This window comes from Poecilia formosa, unplaced genomic scaffold, assembly GCF_000485575.1.
Source record: "Poecilia formosa unplaced genomic scaffold, Poecilia_formosa-5.1.2 Scaffold330, whole genome shotgun sequence".
Lineage (NCBI taxonomy): Eukaryota > Metazoa > Chordata > Actinopteri > Cyprinodontiformes > Poeciliidae > Poecilia > Poecilia formosa.
Window position 1 is genome coordinate 548,462 of NW_006800269.1, and position 21,360 is coordinate 569,821.

At 40.7% G+C, this 21,360-nt stretch overlaps 1 protein-coding gene across 14 annotated transcripts in view; it reads right to left on the reverse strand.

The window, feature by feature from the left end:
* LOC103152843 (unconventional myosin-IXa-like) overlaps positions 1-21,360 on the reverse strand; it is a 141,608-nt gene that overhangs the window by 62,699 nt on the left and 57,549 nt on the right. For 11 of the 14 annotated variants that reach the window (XM_016661474.1, XM_016661462.1, XM_016661463.1 and 8 more), the window contains exons 3-6: positions 5,332-5,426; positions 4,495-4,557; positions 2,214-2,313; positions 57-110 (exon numbers count right to left, since the gene is read on the reverse strand). In XM_016661474.1, the coding sequence (XP_016516960.1) occupies positions 57-110; positions 2,214-2,313; positions 4,495-4,557; positions 5,332-5,426 (312 nt within the window). The remainder of the gene's footprint in view (positions 1-56; positions 111-2,213; positions 2,314-4,494; positions 4,558-5,331; positions 5,427-21,360) is intronic. The other 3 variants (XM_016661473.1, XM_016661470.1, XM_016661468.1) reach the window with 1 other exon arrangement.

The window sequence follows — 21,360 nt, forward strand, 5'->3', positions numbered from 1 at the left end:
AAGCATGACACACCCATAAACACAGACGTACACAAACAAGTTGGCGCGATACTGACCAGCTCAGACTCATAGAAATTGTCCCAGTGGAGTTTGTGTGGTCTCTTTGTCATCTGGAAGCAAGGCAAAGTGGGTTAAAACAAAAGCAAAAAAAAAAAGAAAAGAAAGAAACACCAACAACTCCTGCAAAAATGTTTTCTCAAAGAGAAAGTTTTAAAATTCTGTGTGAATTAGAGAAGTGACTGGACGTCCCGGAGGGACAGACGGAGACCAGAGCAGCGGTGATCACATCAGGACTGATGGAGATGGAGACGGAGACGGATGTCCCCGACACGGCCGGGACACACAGACTCAGACAGGTTTATAAACATTCATCACCGACTTGGATGTTATTGGGAATTTCAAAATCCAAAGTCAAAATCTGAGACTCACCAGAGCAGCCGGTAGCTCTGGAGCGCAGAAAGTTTACAATATAAAAATGTTAAAAATGTGCTAGTAGCATTAACATGGCTCTACTGGTTTTGTTCAAGTCCAATACTGTGTAATAACACAGATCAATTACCAACAAAGCTGCTCTTAATCACATTTTTCCGGATTTTCTGCTGCTTCTGTTGCCGAAAACCAGCAACATTTTGACAATCAGCTGCTTTTTAAGACAAAGTCTTTATTTATTTAGCCATTTTTTCCCTCCTTTCCTTCTTTTTGCAAACACATCAGCTGATCAGACCTCAGTTTACAAAAATCAAAGCCAAGCTTCAATGCAGTCACTTTGGCTACGTTTACACGTTCTCTGGTCAGCGTCAGCAGAGGCAAAATGCCTTCAAGACTTTCTCCAGTCCTGCTTTTAAAAGGAAAAGAAAACAGCCCTGCTAAGTTCAGACATCACAGAAATAAATAACTCTACTCAGGAATGAGCTCGCGTTAAGGATGAACCGAGGAATCACGTGGAATGGAAGGACACTGGAAGTTCAGCGTTTACTCAGCCGGGGTTTCCTCTGACAACACTCTTCAGTGTTAGCGCTGTGACTGATTGAGAAATCTCAAAGTTAGTTATTTTCAGCACCGAAGAAGTCAGAAGAAGCAGGAAACGTGCAAGAAGCTTTTAAAAAGTCAACTCTATCTTTGTTAGAGACAAACTTTTTTTTCCTCTCCTTTAAGCTGCTACATTGAAACAGAGAATAAAACTTGAGCAAATTTCAGGAGAGGAGCCAGTTACAGAAAAATGGCTCCTTTGTGTCTTTATAGGAAATTCCTATTATTCTGTTGGATTAGAAATAATTTCCAACCTTCCCCCACAGTGAAGGTAAAGATCAGTTAACTACATGTTAAATTAACTAGTAAATCTGCGCCTTTATTTTTGAACACAATATTAATAAAAAGCTGTTAAAATCACTAATATCATCTTGGTTGCTCAACACAAAGCATTGAGAGGTCGTTGCTTTGAACCACAAGTCAAAGATTTATCACAAAAATGGTGGCGCAATAGGCGGCTGGTTCAGATTAGAACTAGATTATTTGTATTTGACTCCATTTAATCCGGCGGTGAGGAGTGAGAGCACTCGGTGTGAATAATGTAATTGTGAAACCATGGTGACTTCTGGCGCGCTCGACACACGTCCAAATCAGCACCAGACCGACTTTCACAGTTTTGCAGTTGCCATGGAAACAGGGCTGCAAGTAGGCACAGAGGAAAGGGTGGGGGTGAGTTGGTGTTGTTGCAGGGATTAAAGGAGAACTGAGAGGGACAAAATGATTTTATTTTATATTTTTAAACAAGTAGAAGGACAAAAGACGAAAAAAAAAAAAAGGTTTAATTTCTCTGTTTCCGTCTTGGTGAATTGCAGTACTGTAACGAAAAGGGAGCTGCCAGCACACACAGATGTACTGCAAAAAGATGCACACATTATGTAGGCTTCTGGCATATGTATACACACACACAGAAACATGAACACACAAACAGACGCCTGGAATCAGGACTTGTGAGCGATGAGACATGCTCCAGTTTTGATAAATGAGCAAACAGGAGTCAGCAGAGAGACCGTCTGTTTCAGTTTCTGCATTTTTATCACTTGTACAAATGAAGATCCATTAATATGGAAATCTGGTGATTTCCATATTAATGGATTAATGGTAGAGAAATCTGGTGATGTTTTTGTTTGTTTGTTGGTTGTTTGTGTGTGCATCCGTGTGGATGTGTGAGTTTGGTGGAGGCTGACCTGGTTAAGGTAGTGGTACTCCTCTGGTTTGAGCAGGTGGAAAGCCTTCCTCTCCTCCTCACTGGCTCCAGCCAGCAGGTAGTAAAAAACATGGTAGTTCCTGCAGACACACACACGCAGACGCACACACACGCGCGTGCACACACACACGCACACGCACAGACGTTACATAAAATTACATCTCCTGTTGATCTTTGGAATAATTTGAAATATGAGGGGAAATGCGCCGTTGCTCACTTTGAAACAAAAAGTGCAACACATCATGTGTTGTATCGGTTAGACTTTTTGACATCGCCGCTTCGTGTTAAGTGAAACAAGGCGCTGCAGACCGTTCGGGTCGGAAGCAGCGACCTGCGATTATCCAGGATGACGTCCAGGGTACTGAAACATTATTTTATTCCATCTGAAAATGAACTTCAAGTCTTTGCTTCAAGCTAATAAACATCCTGTACACCCGACCCGTTAGAAATACATTCAATATTTGACATACAAATATGTTAGTTAGCTAACTGTGCTAATAGGCTGGCACAGTTAGCTTGACAGAAAGGCTAAATGTGCTAAGTTAGCACAACAGGATTTACATGCCCAACATTTAAATCCTGTTTCAGTGCAGAGCTGTGTAACACCAGCTGCTCTCTTTCAGTGATCCACAGAGACAGACAGCTCTGTTTTTATCTGAATTGTTTTGTTTTTACACAGAAGTATCTTGTGTTTATAGCTCTATGGAAGAAATCAGATTTGTTGCAACTTTACAAAACTGCTAAGTTGGAATCGACCACGCCGGCGCACCTTTATTTTTTACACTTTTATAAAAACAGTTTTCACATTCTGGCGGAAAATTCAACACAATGTGTTAACAAATGATTGCTTTTAGCTTCAAGTCCCAGGACTTTATATTTATCCTGTCAGAGAGGATCAGCAAATTCACATGCTCACAAAAATGGCGGCGCAATAGGCGGTTTGGTCAGATTGTAAATAGATTTTTGTCTTTATAAATAATAAGAAGCTCCACATTCTTTAGGTATAAAATGACAGACGAGACGCTCTGGTTCTCTGAGGGATTTTTGAAAGATTGTGCTAACAGCAGTGGGATTGTAAAATACAAGCGATGTTTATATCTGTAATTGTTGAAGCTGTTCCTTCAGCTTCAACCTTTTTTGCCAGCTGTTGTGGCAAAAAAAAAAAAAAAAAAAACAACAAAAAAAGAAACTGCAAGGGGAAAACACTTTGTAGCCATAAATTCAATCTCTACAGCCGGTTTATCCTGACTTTATTAATAACACTCCAGAGGGGGAAAACCTCCAAAGTATGCCGACTGCGGACAGAACCTTCATTTTCCAGTGTGATGATGGGCCTGACCCAGTTTCTGACGGCAGCTCAGCCTTTGCCCTGATCATGTCCTGGCCAGTATTTTTTCTTTCCACACATCAGGGGTCACTCAGAGGCAACGTGCCAAAGACTTAAGATTTAAGACAGTTTGTAGTTTATCATCCCATCGCTCGCTCCCCTCCCGCCTCTCCGTTATGGCTCCGACCCGTGTGGGAGGTCCCGTCTCCCGTTTCTATCCTATCAATATGGCTACCAGGGCCTGTCATCGATGCGAAACACAAACCCTTCACTCGGTTGGGGTTAGAGCGATTTGTTGACCTGTGGTAAAACACGGACACGCAGCTGGATTTCCCAAAGGACGGGTTCCTTTCATTTTGATTTCTGGACAGCTGAGAGGGACGGGCAACGCAGAGGTTATGTCATCGTGTTACCTGGAGGAAAAACGAACACAGGTGGCGCTCAGAGCGCCGGAGCTGATTTACCCCGAGAAAAGTTTATGTTTGAGTGCGTCCAAAGTAAGTGGAAAACTGTTCAAAGTTATGTCACTTCAGCTAACCTGGACATTTATCAAAAATGTCCAGGTTTTTTTTTTGCTTTAAAATCATCTTCTGTCTACATGCTAACAGTTTTTAGTTAAAAAATTTAAGATTTTAATAAAAACTATCCAATTTGTTTCCCATTTGTTTACAATAAGTAATATATAATCTTCTATTGAATATCAATGCGGTTAATGTCGACAATCACCACCTACTGGCACCAGATGGGTACTACAATCCCAGAAACCACAGAGACACAGATTTGTAAAATAGATACAATTACAAGAGAAAATCAATTTCTGATTTGATTTTGTGCAAAGGCTCAACTTGGTGCCTGGTCATTTTAAAAATGTGCCAGTCTTAGTCTGCACCCTGTAAACCAGATGAAAAAGACGAGGGGCGTTGGATTCGCTCACCTCTCGTTGTGCTCCTGGTACACCAGGCGGGATTTCTCCAGCAGATATTTCTCCACATAAGCTCTGAAACAAAAAAAAAACAGATACGATTAACAGAGTCTGGATGAAGCTGCTGATGATCTGATTAGAAATCAAGCTGAAAATAAAGGAACGGATTGTACTGTTAGTCTTAAACTTCTTCTATTGTCTTTGCACAAAGACACGACAGTGAAATTAGTAATAAAATGGCATCACTTTGCCGCCGGAGCACACAAAATATTATGTGCCTACATTACAAAAATTTACAAATAATAATATATTACTAAATATATATAACTAAGCATTTTCAGGGTGTGCTGTGGTGTTGCAGGGGTTAAGCACAACCCACATATGAAGGATTTAGTCCTCGACGCAGCTGTCACAGGAAATAAAGGCCACTAGAGCCAATAAAACCTAACAAAAACAAAAAAACTAAGCATTTTCAAACAGTCTCAGACAGGATTTAACAGAGTTATACTAACATAGAAAGGAAAATATAATTAGATGCGTTCTCTGTTGCACTGAAATCACAGACTTTAGAGTATTTTCTTAGGATTTTATAGGTCAATATAAAGCATTAGGAAAGTGATGTATGGTTTAGAAAAACATCAAAAAGTCTTATTCAATAAATTTGAACAACCGTTCAGATGAGGCTCATTTCAATCTTCTCAGATTAAAAATATCTTTTGAAAATAATCTTTAAGCATGCTTTTTATTAAACCTAAATTTTAATAAAATTGTGCACTGCTTTATGGTGGTCAATCACAAAAACCCCCAATAAAATAGATGGAAGTTTTTGTGTTTTCCTTCCTCTCTTACCCTCTGACGGTGCCGCTCTCCTGGTAGTTGACCTGGATGAATTTCCCGAAGCGGCTGGAGTTGTTGTTGTGCGCCGTCTTCGCATTCCCAAAAGCCTGCGGAGGAAATCAAACATTTTTTTAAAAACGTGCTTTAGACGACACAGGTACAGAATCCCAGCACGATTCTGTCAACATTCAAGCAACACAAGAAACCAGAGAAATTATCTTCACACCATAATATTCAGATGTCAGGAACAATGAATATTTATGTGAGAAAAGAGGGAAAGGCGACCGATCATTATACTCTATCAGAGGTCAGGAGGTGCAGGAAAGGGTCTGGACACGCACACAAACACACACACACACACACACACACACACACACACACACACTCTGAGCTGCCAAATTACTGCGAAGGCAAACGGAGAGCAGCTGAAAACAGACACAGGCGTTCCTCATGGTAGGCATTTCTGCTGCGACGCAGACCAACAGAGAGAGCCCATCATTAGGGGCCCCTGGGGGACTCATTGGTGTTCTCATTAGGAGTGCGATGGGGCCCGCTGGGGTGACAGACAACGACGAGAAGAAAGAGAAACGAGGCGAGGGGAAAAAAAGTATCTGTTGGGTATAACAGCTTTGAACAAAACAGTAGCAGGAAGGAGATCAGGAGAGAGAAGATAGAAAACAAAGGGATTTAACAGACAAATGGAAAATATAAAGAGAAGGAAGTCAGAAGAAAAAGAACAGAGGGAGGAATAAAAAAAAAGTTAAGAAGAGAACCAGAAAAGCTACAACTTTAAGGAGAATACAAGCATTTTGGCATCAAAGACGATATGAACCTTCTGCCTAAATAACAAGCAGCAGAAACACAGAGAGGCTGGATGCTGCAGCGCTGCAACAACTCGGTTCATGAAAGGAAAACCTGCCGCTGAATCCAGCTTTGATCCGATTCATTACCAAGACAAAATAATAAGAAAACCCTGGAGAAACCAGCAGAACCTGACACACATTCAGGTCGCCTGCAGGGACAAAACAGCCACAGAAACTGTGAGGAACACGCATGTTCTGTTCTAATTAAGTTATTTTTTTTACTTACTGCTTTATTATTTCTTACATTGTTATGTATTTTTATTGATTTGGTATGCTTTTTGTTTTTCTTGTGTCATTTATGATATCGTTTTAATTTGTTTTCATGTGAAGAACTTTATAACACTTGTTTAAAAAAGTGCAATGCAAATAAATAATTATTATTTTAATTGTTGTCATTATCATGAATTAAGGAATGGCTCCAGAAATAAAAGGTGTTGATTTGTGTAGCACGTATCTGTTACATTATCCAGGTTCTTCATCACGTTGTTTCTACGGTTTGATGCACCGATGTGAAAATCTGGGCCGATACCGATGTCCGATGTTAGCATCACATTATAACAAAAAATATTTACTGATGTTGTTTATAACTATGTTATATTGTGGGTGAGTGAAATGTACTTCAAAATGTATCAGAATATTTTGTGGTACTATCGTGATAACAATAAAAGTGATGATGAAAAACTGTGTATTACATCTTTACAGGTGTTTTTTGGTAGCTGTGTGTTTGTTACTGCTTGGCTATCAGACAACAACGCTGCTCCTGAACAACATGTCCTCATGAAACGGGGTTCCTCAGGGCTCCAGGGGCATAAAGCACACAGTAAAAACCTTTAATCGTATTTTCTTGAATTTATTGATGATCTAGTAAAAATGATGTGTGCTCCAATTAGGTTTTGTGCCAATCATTGATATTGATCACATGGACTGGCTGTTAATTTTTCGATTAATGCCACTGGCACTGGTAATGTAGCAAAAATGAATCATAAATTAAATTCAATAAAAAAATAGTATATGTCATCCAACAGGCAAACTAAATGTTTGAACTTAAATTATTCAAGATTCTTCAGAGTTGTTGTTGATGCTGACGGCGGATCTCCTGTAGCAGTCTGCATCACAGCAAATTTGAAGAAGCCTCTGACCGAAGACAGTCTCATAATGAGGCTGCTCAACGTTTTCCATAACTTTCTTGATTTTGTGTAAAATCTTGCAACAAATGTTAATACCCTCTGTCTGCCTCCCCTCCCCCACCTGTTGCAGCAATACTACTGTTAGAAGAAATATGTGTTTTCCCCCCCCCCCAAAAAAAAGCTATCTTATCACAAATTTTGTGAAAAAAATGGCATCGTCTGCAGACAAGCTGACCTGAGATCGACAAACTCAAACACAAAACAAGGGATCAAAAAGAGCAACCGATTCCCTCCATCCAAAATGAAAAGCCAAACTCAATCGCCTCTGGAGGCAGGAGCCCCTCAGTGGTTAAATATTTCCATTTTGGAGTTTCAGGGGGAAAATCCATTTCCTGAATTCATCAAACCACCGCCGGCTCAGTGTGTGAGCTCTTGGGTAAAAACACGGATCTTAAAGAAACGCGGCCCACGTGCGCCGCTGTAGGAGTTGGTGTGTGTGCATTCTCTGCAAGTGGGAAGGAGATTAATGAGGAGGGCGGCAGAGCCTGGATGATTTAGAGTGGAGCTGCACTTCATGGTCAACGCCTGCTGTGACCACAGTGCAGGAAAACACACACTGTGTGTGCAGGCTCTGGTACGGAGTGTGAGGGCCGAGGAGCATACCGGGAGCATTCAGCAGTTTGGAGGTCGGGACATTGATGCGTCCTCCTGTCCTGAAACTCCATGTTTCCAAAGTTTATTCAAGGACTATTTAAAAAAGAGAAGGTCCATCGGAAAGCATCATCGCCTAGAGCTGCATATTTTTGTCTCCAGTGGGCATCAGAGAGTCAACAAACAGTCATGTCTTCACAACAAATCAAGGAGGGAAATTTAAGCTGTTTTCACACGTTAGTCTGATAAACTCTGTTTAATCGGGGACAAACATTGTAACGTTTGGTACATCTTAAGTTGGTGTGGTTCGCTTTCACTCTGCTCTGGGTCAAATTAACAACTTTTTGAAAAACCTGATCCCCTCCTTGCCTGTGGAGGCGCTGCACCAGAAACTACTAAAGAAAACATCACGAAAACCTCAAAAAGAAGTTGACTGCAACTTCCTTCTTCATAAAATGTAAACAAAAGTGGCGTGGCATCAGATTTTAGCTGTAGAAGGATTTATTTTATGTTTGTGGCAAAAACACCACAAGCCATTTAATACTAGTGATAGACTAGGATATTTGTTTTGGTTGTATTTTCCCAGAATGCCCTGCGTTGTAGTCCTGTTTCCTGCTTTTGGAGCAGTCTCCGGTCCGCACGATGTTCACATAAGCCTTCAAACTGCACCACAGTTCACTTCAACCAAACCAACACCTGGACTTTTAGAGTTAGCTTCTTTTGTTCATAATAAACGCAATATCAAGTGGTGCAGCAACAGTATGGCAGCGCATGTCGTCGTTTTGGTTTATTTAAGACATGAAAAAACAACATTTAAACCTGTGATATGCCAAACTAATGCGTAGCCTCTTACAAAACAGTCAGTTTGCAGATATTGTAGTCTGAACATTCGCACCAATACTGTATATTCACAATAATACTGTATACTGTGTATACACTTGTACATACATTTGTATATTTCTGGCTGTGATGATGATGTACATTCATCACAGCCACAGCTGTGGACATGTACATTGTATCATATTTGTACATCTGTATGATATTTAGATCACCATATATATTGTATTTACAACTTGCTCTGGCACTTCTGGATGGATGCAAACTGCATTTCGTTGCCTGTACTTGGGACATGTGCAATGACAATAAAGTTGAATCTATCCATCTATTACAACCCAGATTGTTCACTGAAACTTAATCTGCGCCAAACCTGTCGTGCGGCACAGATGACTCCCATTTAAAAGTGGCTCATCGAGCTGATGCGACACGTAAAAGCCTGCATGCAATAAGGAAACGTCTTCCAGAGAAACTGCTGAGACAGATATTGTACATGAGAAGTTTGATTTATGCCTGCTCCCAGAAAACAACCAGGAACAAGAAGGGCCTGAGGGGTGGATGACATTTCTTTTTCCATACATCTCTAACCCATAAAAGACTGAATAGGTTTTTGTTTTAATGATTAAAACATGATTTTATGCCACAAACTGAAACAATCCTTCGTTTGTGGTGTGACAGAATCTAAAAATAAATACTTATAGGTGTTAAAAACAAGTTCCTATCAACACATTAAAGATGCAGATGCTTTTAATGATGCAAATACATTGTACCTAAAGGCATAAACGTGTTGTGAAAACGCACCCGTGTCCTAGTATTTGCATAAGAACCTCACACTGACGCTATGCTAATGAATGCAGTTTTTGGGCTGGTATCGCCCTGTGGGCTCTTTCCACGCTGTCACATTACGTTAGCCTGCTGTTTCCTCCACAGCTGCAGAAACCCCAGGTCAACATCCTCACAGGAAGCGAGCGGTGCTAAAGGTTTTACTGTGTTAGAGCTTACAGGGCAGGGGGGGCCCAGACAGAAAACATCCCCTTTTATTAGCATTAGTAGGTTGGCTTTGTTTAGCTTAAATATTAATATGCATCACCTGGTTTATCCTTCCTCTGCTTCACCCTGTTTCTTCGTCATTTCTGTCTCATCCAGCTGCTGTGCATCCCTGCCCTCAAATCTTTATGATACTTTGAGAAACTACTATGCGTCCAAACATCTGCTTGACTAGCTGCCTTTAGAATGTAGCAGGGACCTCAGAGCAAATGTACGGTGTTTTATGGGACTCTTCCTTACACTGTATGTGGATATGGGTTGAATGGTGTAAAAGCTATACAAGTGATCCCCAGCACTCTTACTAAAGTTAGATGTTTCACATCTTCTCAGTCTGCAAGTTAAGCTAATGTCTGTTTAGCGGCTAACTGCAAGCTAGGAAATAAGCTAATATTAGATTAGCTTATTTTAGATTGTTGCTCCATAGAGAGAATAATAATAAAAGTTATATAGTCATGTTTAATAAATGATTAATTCCAATGAGGCTTGTTTGTCAAATTAAGGCCTTTTCACACAATTTTACAGTTTTTTTTGTGAAACAGCAAAGTTTCAGTTGTTTTTGCCTCTTGTCCACACAGAAATTTTCGGTGACCCTAAGCAGTTTTTCTTTCTCCCCCACAAAACGGGTGTCAAAGTGAAAACATGCCTTCTCTGCTGTTTTATTTACACTGTGATATTTAAACGCAGGCTTATTATGCTTCTGTTTTCGAAATGGATTTATAAGTTTCAGCAAAATTAACATGAATATTGCAAGACCAAATTTTACAACTGCAACCAAATTTTGGTCACACTCAGTGTCTTTAGCTAGCTTTTAGTGCTAACCAAGCTAGCAATACATTTGCATTTAGCCAATATGGCGAAAGAGCAACCTTGCTGTCTTTAGGCAAATAAGTACGAACCACAAAGAGCTTCACATGTACAGTAAATTTAATACCGCAGTTCTGCATAGTGATGCTAACCACATTTGCCGCCTCATTTAACAACTTTAGCACGACTGCAGTCAGCTGCAGCGTTAAACTGTTGCTATGGATCAGACAGACACACAAAGCTGCACCTCTGACAGCTTAATTGCCGGCATTTATGAGAAAAATCTGTGTTGAGAAAATCATTCGTCACGCACGGCGCAAGAAAAAAAAAAACTTAATCGTAACAAATGAGACCCAGTGAGTTTCTCCTTTCTGAGGTTGAGCTGAAAATGATGCAGGATTACACAGACAAAATGTTTTTAAGGGATTATGTCTGATCAAAGACAGAGGGGTTTTTTTTTCTCTCAAAAATGTGTTGAGCCGCTTTGTGACAGTTTACTCTGAGCTGACCCATGTTAATCGGCCGGGTCGATACTTTCCGCTGCTCGGTGTTCGTCTGCCCTGCAGGCCAAGTTAAGTGGTGTACAAATAAAGAAAGAGCCAATTACTGAGGATTCCTCTGGGGCATTAAATTCCTCGCTAAGTTTAGTTCTTGCGATGACACATTGGTGCTAAAAATAGGAACACGTTGGACTTTTGTTTGTTCAGCAAATAAATCAGAGGAATTAAAGCCAATAAAAGTAGGAGAAAATTAGGTCAGACCTTAAAGAAAACCAAAACTCAGAAAAATCCTCAACACTGCAACTCAAAACTATTCAGATGATAGAAAAACGGGCATCTAGTAGCTGCTATGGATACACACTGATAAAGAATTGCTTGGTATCGTTTTACTTTTTCTACATTTACATTTAAACTTTCTCAAACAGTGACCAGTTTTGTGCCAAGAGGAAGAAAAAACGGATCCATCAAAAGCACATTTGTGCACTGAAGAACGAATATTCAAACAAGAGGGAAAAAAGAGCCCAGCTGGTTTCTCCCTGAGGTTAGAGTTGTACCCACAAACCCACCTCAAATCCAATATGGCTGCCGTGTGGGTGAAATCCAGTAAAAGCTGCAAAAATAAACCGTCTAATTGCACTTCTGTTGGTTTCTACCAAATTAAATCAGTAACACAGCACTCTGCAATACCGAAACACAATGAAGCCAGTGTGAATAACACTGTCTCTAGATAGTCTTTTTTTCTTTAAAATTGCAGTCAGTTCAATTGAACGCACCATTTAGGAAATCCAAAAAACTTTAACAACTCTTTAATGGAAAACGGACGGATGTTATTCCAAGCGATGACTTCCAAAGTAAATATCACGCAGAAAGCAATTAAATCGCGACTTTATTTATTAACACAGGCTGCTGCTAAATCAGAACGGGTAGCTGGTGAAAGCAGTTCGCAGCACAACTACCGGAGCCTCAGGAATGATCAGACTTCTCAGAATAAATGTGTGAATTTCCCAGGAGGGTCATCCTTGTGGTGCCACGGATATTTGTTTTCCCCTCACTTCTTCCACAGTGGCATGCAGTGAGATGACATCACATCATGTTCCCTCCTAGCAGGTGCAGCTGGGCTTCAGGGCACGCTGGGAAAAACAGAGCAGGAATGTGCAGCGGAGGGGGGGAGGGCGTTCGCCAAGTCTGACCTCTAGGTATGAAGTCAGATTTGGAAATGCTCAGCATAACAGGTGGTTATGGACGCGTCTGTCATTTCTGGAGAGAAAGAAATGTGGCAAACAAACTCACTGGGCAAAGAGAGGGGCGGGAACTGGGAACGTAACACTTCCGATACCAATACAGATATCGGACGTTCTGAATCGGCCGATAACGATCCGATACAGAGAAACAGAGCTGAATCGACTTAAAATGTTTCTTTTTTTAAAAACACAGACATAAATGTACTGAATTATAAATGAATTTGATAACTCTGCACCACCACAGCTCACTAAAATACACCAGTAGCTTCACAGGTTTTGGTCAAACATGTAAAAACTACTTTAATTTGTTCAGTCGGCGCAGATAGAAGTATAAAAAAGAAAACAGACAAAAACAAAACGTTGACTAAGTTAATCAAACGTGTGCAAATAATCTGCAGCAAATTTTCTTTCAAATGGTTCAGAAAGTGAAGTTAGTTACTTGAAATGTAATGTAAAACGAATGATAAAGCATGACGTTGTGAAGAGCACAAAGCATAGAATTAGACTGAATAGATCTGCCCTTATGCATCAGGCACTTTGATATTCCTGGGAATTATCAATATCAGCACCGATACAGGTATTGATATTGGATCGGTGCATCTCTAACAGAAACTGAGCTCAAATTCTTGCTCAACTTGATCGCTGATTTTGACACACTGTGCAACTTGAACGTCTGCAAAAAACCCTCAACTATGCAGTTAGTTGGTATAAAAACCACAAGTCAAAACTGCCTGGTTTCACTTTATCACAATAATCACAAAACGTTCCACTCCATTTCTGAATCATGCAACACATTTCATCAATTCTGTCGGGAACTTCTCGTCCGGCGATTTATACATGTAAACAAACAGATGACAGGATCAGAAATGAGAACAGATATGCAACATTGTTAAGATGATCATGGTCATCGACCGGCGTATCGGTGGATGGCGCTTGTCTTCTCTTCTACAGCTTACATCTGGACTCGTCCTTCACAGACATTTAACGCCGACCCAAAAACAAAGAAGAAACCTTCTGTCTCCTGGATGCCGAGCGTGACGCGAACCCAGTCCGGTATCATCGCATCAAAACGTAATCAGCAACAAAAATCGACCCCCGGTTTGGTTTCAGCCTTCCGCAGAACCCGTCTGTTCAAGATCCAACGTGTGGTTTTCACTCGCCGGCTAAAAATGCTTTTCTCAACATGCCATTAGGTGACACAACTGCACAGGAGGAATGCTTCATGCAGTAAGCACGGGTACTTAACGTCAGGGCCTAATGAGCGGAGATGGATGTAAAAAAAAAAAAAAAGAGGGAGAGAGAGAGAGAGAAAAGGAAAAAAATCCCACTCTGTACCGTACAACTGAGAGAGCGCCCAGGATTTATTGCTTAATTTAACCACAACTTAGCTTAAAACTGGCCGCCATGCTGACACTGGCCGACGGAGCCTCGGCAAGATGCAACAGATACGCCTGTAAAGTACGAAACGCTTATTGCGTTTGCATTAGAGGGCGCTTTACTAAAACATTAATAATCTGGAGGAGAGAAGCAGAGCAGGGTGTTAGTACAGCTTTTAAAGTAGCAGGAGAAATTAGGAAATGTGTTGGAGGAGCTCGTTGTTTTAATGACAGCCATCAGAAATCAGCATTGGCCGTGATTATCTAAGCCTAAAGAACATGCAAGTGCTAGAAATGCAATTGGGGCCAATGTTGATATCCAATATTAATATTACTGTTATGGTCAATATCCAATAAGGTTATTACTGATATTATACATTTCTCTATAAGTTCAAACTGTAAAACAAACACAGCTGACATTGCTCCTCTGCTTCAGTTAAACACCTAATAATCCTGCGTTGCATCATTACTACTGTAGCCTGCCCACAGAAATCCCGCAAGTCAAACAGCCTCCAGAAACACAACCGCAAACGATAACAAGACAGAAATAATCATTGATTATTAATATCGACCCAGTTTGACTTATGGAGCCGATGATGACGTGAAAAAAGTTCATTTGTGTCCAACATTTCATCAACAAGGCAGTTCAAAGTGATTTACATGATGAAACCGTCAACACAGCAACCAACTGTGAAATAAGCATTAAAGTTTACATTCAATCAAACATCAAATATGTTGATCAATGTTTCACTTCATAGTAATCAAAAGCATCTCTGAACAGGTTGGCAATCAACACAACTAAAGTCTAGCTCTTGTCCTAGAAACGTTCTTCAGGTGCCAGAAGGCTGATTTTGTAACCATATTTATGAAGGGTTCAGGTCAAAGTTCATCTCTACACCCAGATTTCAGATCGCTGGTTTCCAGCTTTAGTAACTGATATATCAGGCATCACTAACACCGGTACTGGACTATGATGTGTATTTAGAACTTCACAAACTCATTAGGGCCAATCAGCCTACTTAGCAGGGCTTGTGGCAGAAGCTTGTTTCAGCTTTAAAGGCTCAACCAAGCCTCAAATGAAAAGCTACCAAACACTCGACAACAGCAGTTTGGAAATGGATGAAGCAGGCTAACATTTTAATTATGCAATAGTCCTGACCTCATTAAACATTTAAGGACTGTGCTTAGGAGGGGTTTTTTTAAAGTAAAAACAGCTTTCTGCAGAGATAAAATGCAAAACGTTAAAAATATATAATAATTATTATGTGGAATTTCCATGTCAGCCCCTCTTGTCATTCAAAGGGTTTCCTCCTGCGTCAGGTCAGTCAGAAATAACCATCAGCTTCTTCCTGCATCAACTCCATGTGCCGATACTTTCAGTAGGTGCAAGGAGCATTTGTGGTTTTCAGCATTGGAGGGTGACACACGCAGGCTCCAGGGTAATGCGCCTCTGCGAATGCGGACTGGTTCCTTCTCCGTCTCCACGGGAACTGGAAGAGAGACGGCTAAAGCTGCCTCAGTGGTCAGGTAATTATGTCGTACTCGCTTGGCTGTGGGCTCTGCAGGAGCGCCGATCGTCTCAGCATCGCTCTGAGTTGTGACAACCAGAAACAGCGGGAATAAGTGACTGTGTTGTCACCGACACCAGTGTCTTATTTTTGACACAGATTTAAAGCTGCTATGTGTAATGTTTATTAAAAATAATATTTTTTTTTCTTTACATATTTATTAAAACTGTCTATGTTTTGGCAGTCTAGTATAAAACAGAATCTGGAAAAAAAAAAAAAAGAAAAAAAAAATCAAGCTCCTCCCCCTTCTCCCAGTGCTAGTTAGAACCAACCAATCAGAGGAAGGGGGAGGGTCTTAGCGCTGTCAATCATCCCAGTGTGCACACAGATTATCTGTCTCATATTATACCGTCACAATGTGACGTTAGTTTTAACAAGTATGCAAAAAAAATACCAATTTTTTTAAATAAAAATGATCTACTATGGCTTAAAAAAAAAAGTAACGTATGTTAGCTAGGATGCTGTTAGCACATTATTTCGCTCTGCGAAGGCTGAACTCCATCTGAATGCATGATGCTTTGGCCAAGTAATGCAACACCAAGAATGCTAGGATTTAAATCAGCTTAGTGAAGTGTTGAAATGCTGACAGTATGTTGGAGCCAGCAAACAGGAAGCTCGTTTCCCTGCATGCTTACTGCAGCGACTTAGATCATTTCAAAAATTGCTTTTCATTTCCTTTTTCCAGTCCAGCAGAACTCCTAAGAGCTCCCTTTATGGACCAGTTGTGGACAAGACAAGATCATTAGCTGCATGCTTTATGGAAGACATCAAGAGTTCCTATGAGAAGGAAAAAGGGTGTGGTTATTGTCGGTAACTTTAACAGGCAGAATGAATAGATTCTGATTGCTCTCTGTGCTCATCAAGTAATCGTTGCCAGCGGTTTTGTTTCTTAGAAGAGGTAGATGTTCTTCCATGAAAATGGACGATTTATGGACAGAAATAAAGAAAGCAAGTGTATGTTTAAAAGCGGAAACAAAGACAAACCCGGATGTGATGGGAAGGTTCTGGCCAAACAAGATGGGAGAGTAATAATTCACTGAAATAATTCATTAAAATAAGCAAGAATCTGCTGCGCCCATTAAGTTGCCACCAAGTAACACCAACTCTCAAAGCTGGGTAAACTTACAAAGATATGCACACGATACATGACATTAGTGTTTTATTAGTGTAAAACCATAGAATAAGTACAGAAAAAATCTTGAGTGGTGTGTTTTACACAAAGATTTTGCTCAATTTTCTTCTCAGAATAGCGCTAGCTTAGTCAGACTGGACGGACATCATCTTACTAAACATCATTATTTAATAGTCAGGTGTAAAGAAGAAAGAAACCTGATACAGACGCTCCACATAATGACATTAAAGGTGTAACCAGATGCCCGATTTGAGCCAGGAAGGTGGTTTCAAAGTAGGACACCATGCTGAACTCATAACCTAACCGGAGTGGTTTATGTTCCATCAATAAATGAAAGCATCACTTAAAAAGCTGCTTTCGGTAATGACTCTGGTCATATTAGTCTGAAACTTCTGTTATCCCTGCACCGTGATCATGCAGCAGTCAGCTGTAGATTCCAACACTTGAGGGAAAAAGGTAATTTGATTGTCTTCTTCTTCGCTTCCTCACTTAGAAGTGGTTGGCACTAAAAACATAATTTCGCTAACTCTAAAGTACTAATCATAAGTGTTAGTTCCGCTAATGCTAAATTGCTAAATCAACATGGTGAAGCTAATGCTCGAGTGGTAAATTCAGCGATGTAGATACCAAAAATGTGTTAATGACACAACGTGTTAAATTGCCCCCAACGGGGCAAATATGAACAATTTGTACTTCAGGAAGTGACTCTTTGAAGCTCCTGGTTTTAGTTTTATATCTGATGAGTATTGCTAGCTCTGGTGCTAATTTTGCCTACTTGACCAAAGCTTCAAGGTTAAAGTCTATAGCTACTTAAACAATTCCTAACAGTGATAAACAAACCTGCAACGCAGATGTCGAACTTCATTCACCTGAAAGTTACAGAACAGCCAGGAAAATTAGCGCTATAGCATTTATCCACACAAACGAAATTAGGGGAAGCTAAGTGCGCTAAACGTTTTCAAAGTTAGGAAGAAGCTAAACACTAAATGAAAACTTGCTCTGTTATTAGCAGATTAGTGCTAATAAAATAGCAAATATGTTTTCAACAGATATTTCATCCAATAGCGTTATAGTTCTCCTTTACAGAGTGTGACTGAGTTAATATTGATTATTTTAAATCTTTGACTTCACCGACTGCGTATCCAAGTCGTAATCTACATTTTTCTTCAGTTAAGTAAAAAAAAATTGCTTGCAACAAGTAAATCTGATTATTATTATTATTAGTTGGCCTAAAATGTAGGTGAATTGCATAATTAGTAAACAAAGCCATAAAAAGCTTAAGCTGAACCATTTGTTCTTGAATTGCACACGACTCCACGCTGCATTACAAAAGTCAGATGTAAACACACCACGCATATGCACGCACACACACACACACACACTCCCAAACTCCTGTGACCCAAATTAATCATCTCACTGCACCACACACACACTTTCACACAGCAGTCCAGCTCTCGAGGGATTAACACTTCAACACACCGAGTCGTGGGATTTTCCCACACCGCCTCGCAAGGCCGCGCTGCGCTCTGTCAGTCAGGCTGCGCTGCGTTACGGGCCCACCGCCAGTTGCAAACACACACAGACACGCACACACACCAAAGCTCCAGTCGGGATTGGCCAAAAAGAAAAGAAAAAAAAATGGAGAAGCTGTGGTATGTCAGAGCGCTGGATGAAAGCAGAAAGGGAGAAGGGGGTTGTAGAAAGGTCTACATCTCTCTGTTTTATTTTTATTTTGAAGCCTTGTTCAAGAGACACAGACTACAAAGCATCGGGATTTATGAGACATGCTCTGAACACACACACACACACACACGCACACACGCACATGGTGTGTTAGTGCCAGTTGTGAATAGCTGGTGGAGTAATAAACATTTCATTAGGGTCAATTAAATACAGACCTGTATCTGTGTGTGTGCCTCTGCAGAGCTTCCACCCAGCTGGCTTTCGTGTTTTGCGAACAATCGCAGTTAAAGCCCAGCACTTAAAAAGAAATATTAAATTCACAAACCAATAATGGGAACACAAAGAATTTGCTCCCTGACATGTTTAGTCTGTTCTCGGTTGTCATTTCACGTAAATGTTTCATAAACAACAAATAATATGAGACGAACATAACCAGAGTAAATGCAGAAAGACGTTTTGTGGCTCTATTGAGGCCCAGATATGAATCCAAACCAACCTGGTCTCTGAACGATACTGTATCAAAATAACATCGAAATTTTTCTATTCTTGAAAACATGAAATAAACACAAGTTTTCAAGAGGTGACTTTACATCTTGCTGACAATTAATAAGTATGTTTTATTTTTTTGTCAATTTTTCAGTTATTTGTATTTCTAGGGCTAACAGATATTAGGAAATCATGCTCTGGTGGTAATATTGGCCAGTCGTCACATTCATCCATTTTCTTCTTTCCTCTCCGTCTGATCTGTGCTTCCATCACTCTGTGACCTTCAGCATTGTGGACAAGGTCACCAGAGTCCGGCATGAACGTCTCAGTTCTTGGACAATATCAGCCACTCCAAACAGTCCTCTGCGATGTGAAAACCGCACACACCGATATAGCGGTGACGGCATATTCCTGACATACTCGACTCTCCAACTTCAGCTTTTGCCTCAGCAGCGGTTTCACTTTAAATGATTCTGAAAATCTGAAACATTTATGAGAGCCAATAAAGAAAGAAGGTTTTTAGTTTTTTTATTCAAGCAGCTTGCTATCCTGCCTGAAAACATCACCAACATGCAGAGGTTGATACTCTTGACACTTGAAATACTAAATACTGCGTACGAGCGGTCCTCTGCGAACACGCCGCCACGTTGAGCGTGTTTTGATGTATTATGCAGCTCTACCTACGACCCATTCCTTTTCACTTGAGCAGAATGAAACATTTCAGCTGCAGACACTCCTCCGTTTTTCCCCCTCCTGTTGCGCTCCTCTGGATTTCTGCTGATCCCCTCTCAGTTTTCTCTCTCTCTCTCCTAATCTCTTTCTTCCACTCCCTTTCTCTCCCCCCACGTCTCCCCACTGACAGTAGTGGTGAGGCTGCTGACAGTCCGCTGCAGAGGGAGGAGGTTTTTACGGGGACTCTCTGTCCTGGGGCCAATAGGATCCAGATGTGGCCCCTTGCTCGCTGGAGACAGGCCTCCATTTATGGTGAAGAAGATAACGTGCGAGATGGAGGTTTCCTTCGTTTCAATGTCTTCTTAACGCACGGAGAACGAGCAATAAGGTCACAGGCTGGAGGAGTGAGGCTCCCATTTTTCCTTCTGTAGTGCCCTGTAGCAAAGCGCCGTGTCTGGGTAAAGCCGTTCCCATCGTGTTCGGGATTAGATCTCGTTAGACTCAACAGAACGCAGTTGAAATAAGCTGAACAGAAATGAAGTTAGAGGGATGTTTTTATGAGGTTTAACCCTGCTAAGGTTTTACTGGGGTCAGAGTCGTCATGGTGATTGTTGGCGTAATAATCTTGCTGCGTCAAATCAGGCTTTTCTCTTCAGGATTTGTGTTTTGATGGTCCAAACATTACAGTTGCACAATATTAGGCATAAAAACGGTGCAGTGATAATATTGTTACATAATGCAAAGAGGATATTATTTGCAGTTAATCCACTTTTTCCGCTTGTTTCCATCACTCTCCCTGAGCCTTTCCAATCTTTGTTACCAAGATCCAGATCAGGTGTTTGGATGAAAGCTGTGAAAGTTCAACCAGACAGTCGAATAAGTCACGGCAAGGCAGGATTTCAAAGCAAGGCAACTGAAAATACTCTGGAAAAAACTGAATAATTGATCCAACTTTTATGGGTTTCTTCAATTGGTAGCAAGTAACTAAATTAAGTTAATCTAAATTCATTTATTGTCTTTACAGAAACTGAAGGGGCTTCAGCCAACGGAAAGTACAGTTACCACCTTGGCAACATCTATCACGACAGACATCTAATCAGTATCAACAGGAAATGTATCCGACAGAATTTTGATAATTTCACTCCGATCCAGAACCGCACAGCATTCTGGAAGATGTAGGCAGAGGAAAGGCTTTTAGCTGCTCAACCTCTTGGTTAGGTAAGAAAGGTCAGTGGCATCAGCTATAATTCACTCACTCTTTGGTTAGCTAGCAAAAACATGTTGCTAGCTAACCAAAGCTAAAGCCAGCCAAACTTTGGTTAGCTAACAGCTGTGATTAGCTGCAGTTAACAAACAACAGCTAACCATGTTGTGTGGTTTCAGTTTTATGTTGCTCGGGGTTACTTCTGCACTTGAAGCGGACTCAATGCGGATGTCCACCGGACTCAAAGGTTCAATTTTATACGAACTCACTCGAACAGGAAGCTGCTTGGCCACTAGCACTTTTTTAAAATCCAGAATCATCAGAAACTGCAAAAATAGGACTGATGAATCATGAAAACAGCCCATCATGTTGTATTTTGTACTTTGTGAAACTGTCACAACAGAAGACGTAGGTTATATTAATGTTATTTTTGACTCGTCTTTCAGCCATCGTTCAAGGGAGTTGCCTAAACCAGAGAAAATGGACCACAGAGCAGACCAAGATTTATTGAGTTTATATGTGATAAATGAATGACGCCGTTATTTTTCATAACATCCATTACCTGTTGGCTGCCTGCTATGTCCCTTCAGTGGTTTTCCTAACATGGACCGGCTTGCTGCGTAATTTACAACGAGCTTAAGCCTCGGAGAGGCTCGGTTGAACTGCGGACAAGTGAAATGTAAGTAGCGGAGAGAGGAATTGCATACACGTGTGCATGCCAGGGCAAATCACGCACAAAAGCAAAGGGAAAAAAAGTTACATTTCTTATTATTTTCTTCATATTTTGGACAAATCTGATCCAGAGTTTCTTAATGTTTCACCAACTCCAATTTAAGACTTTTTAAGACCCTTT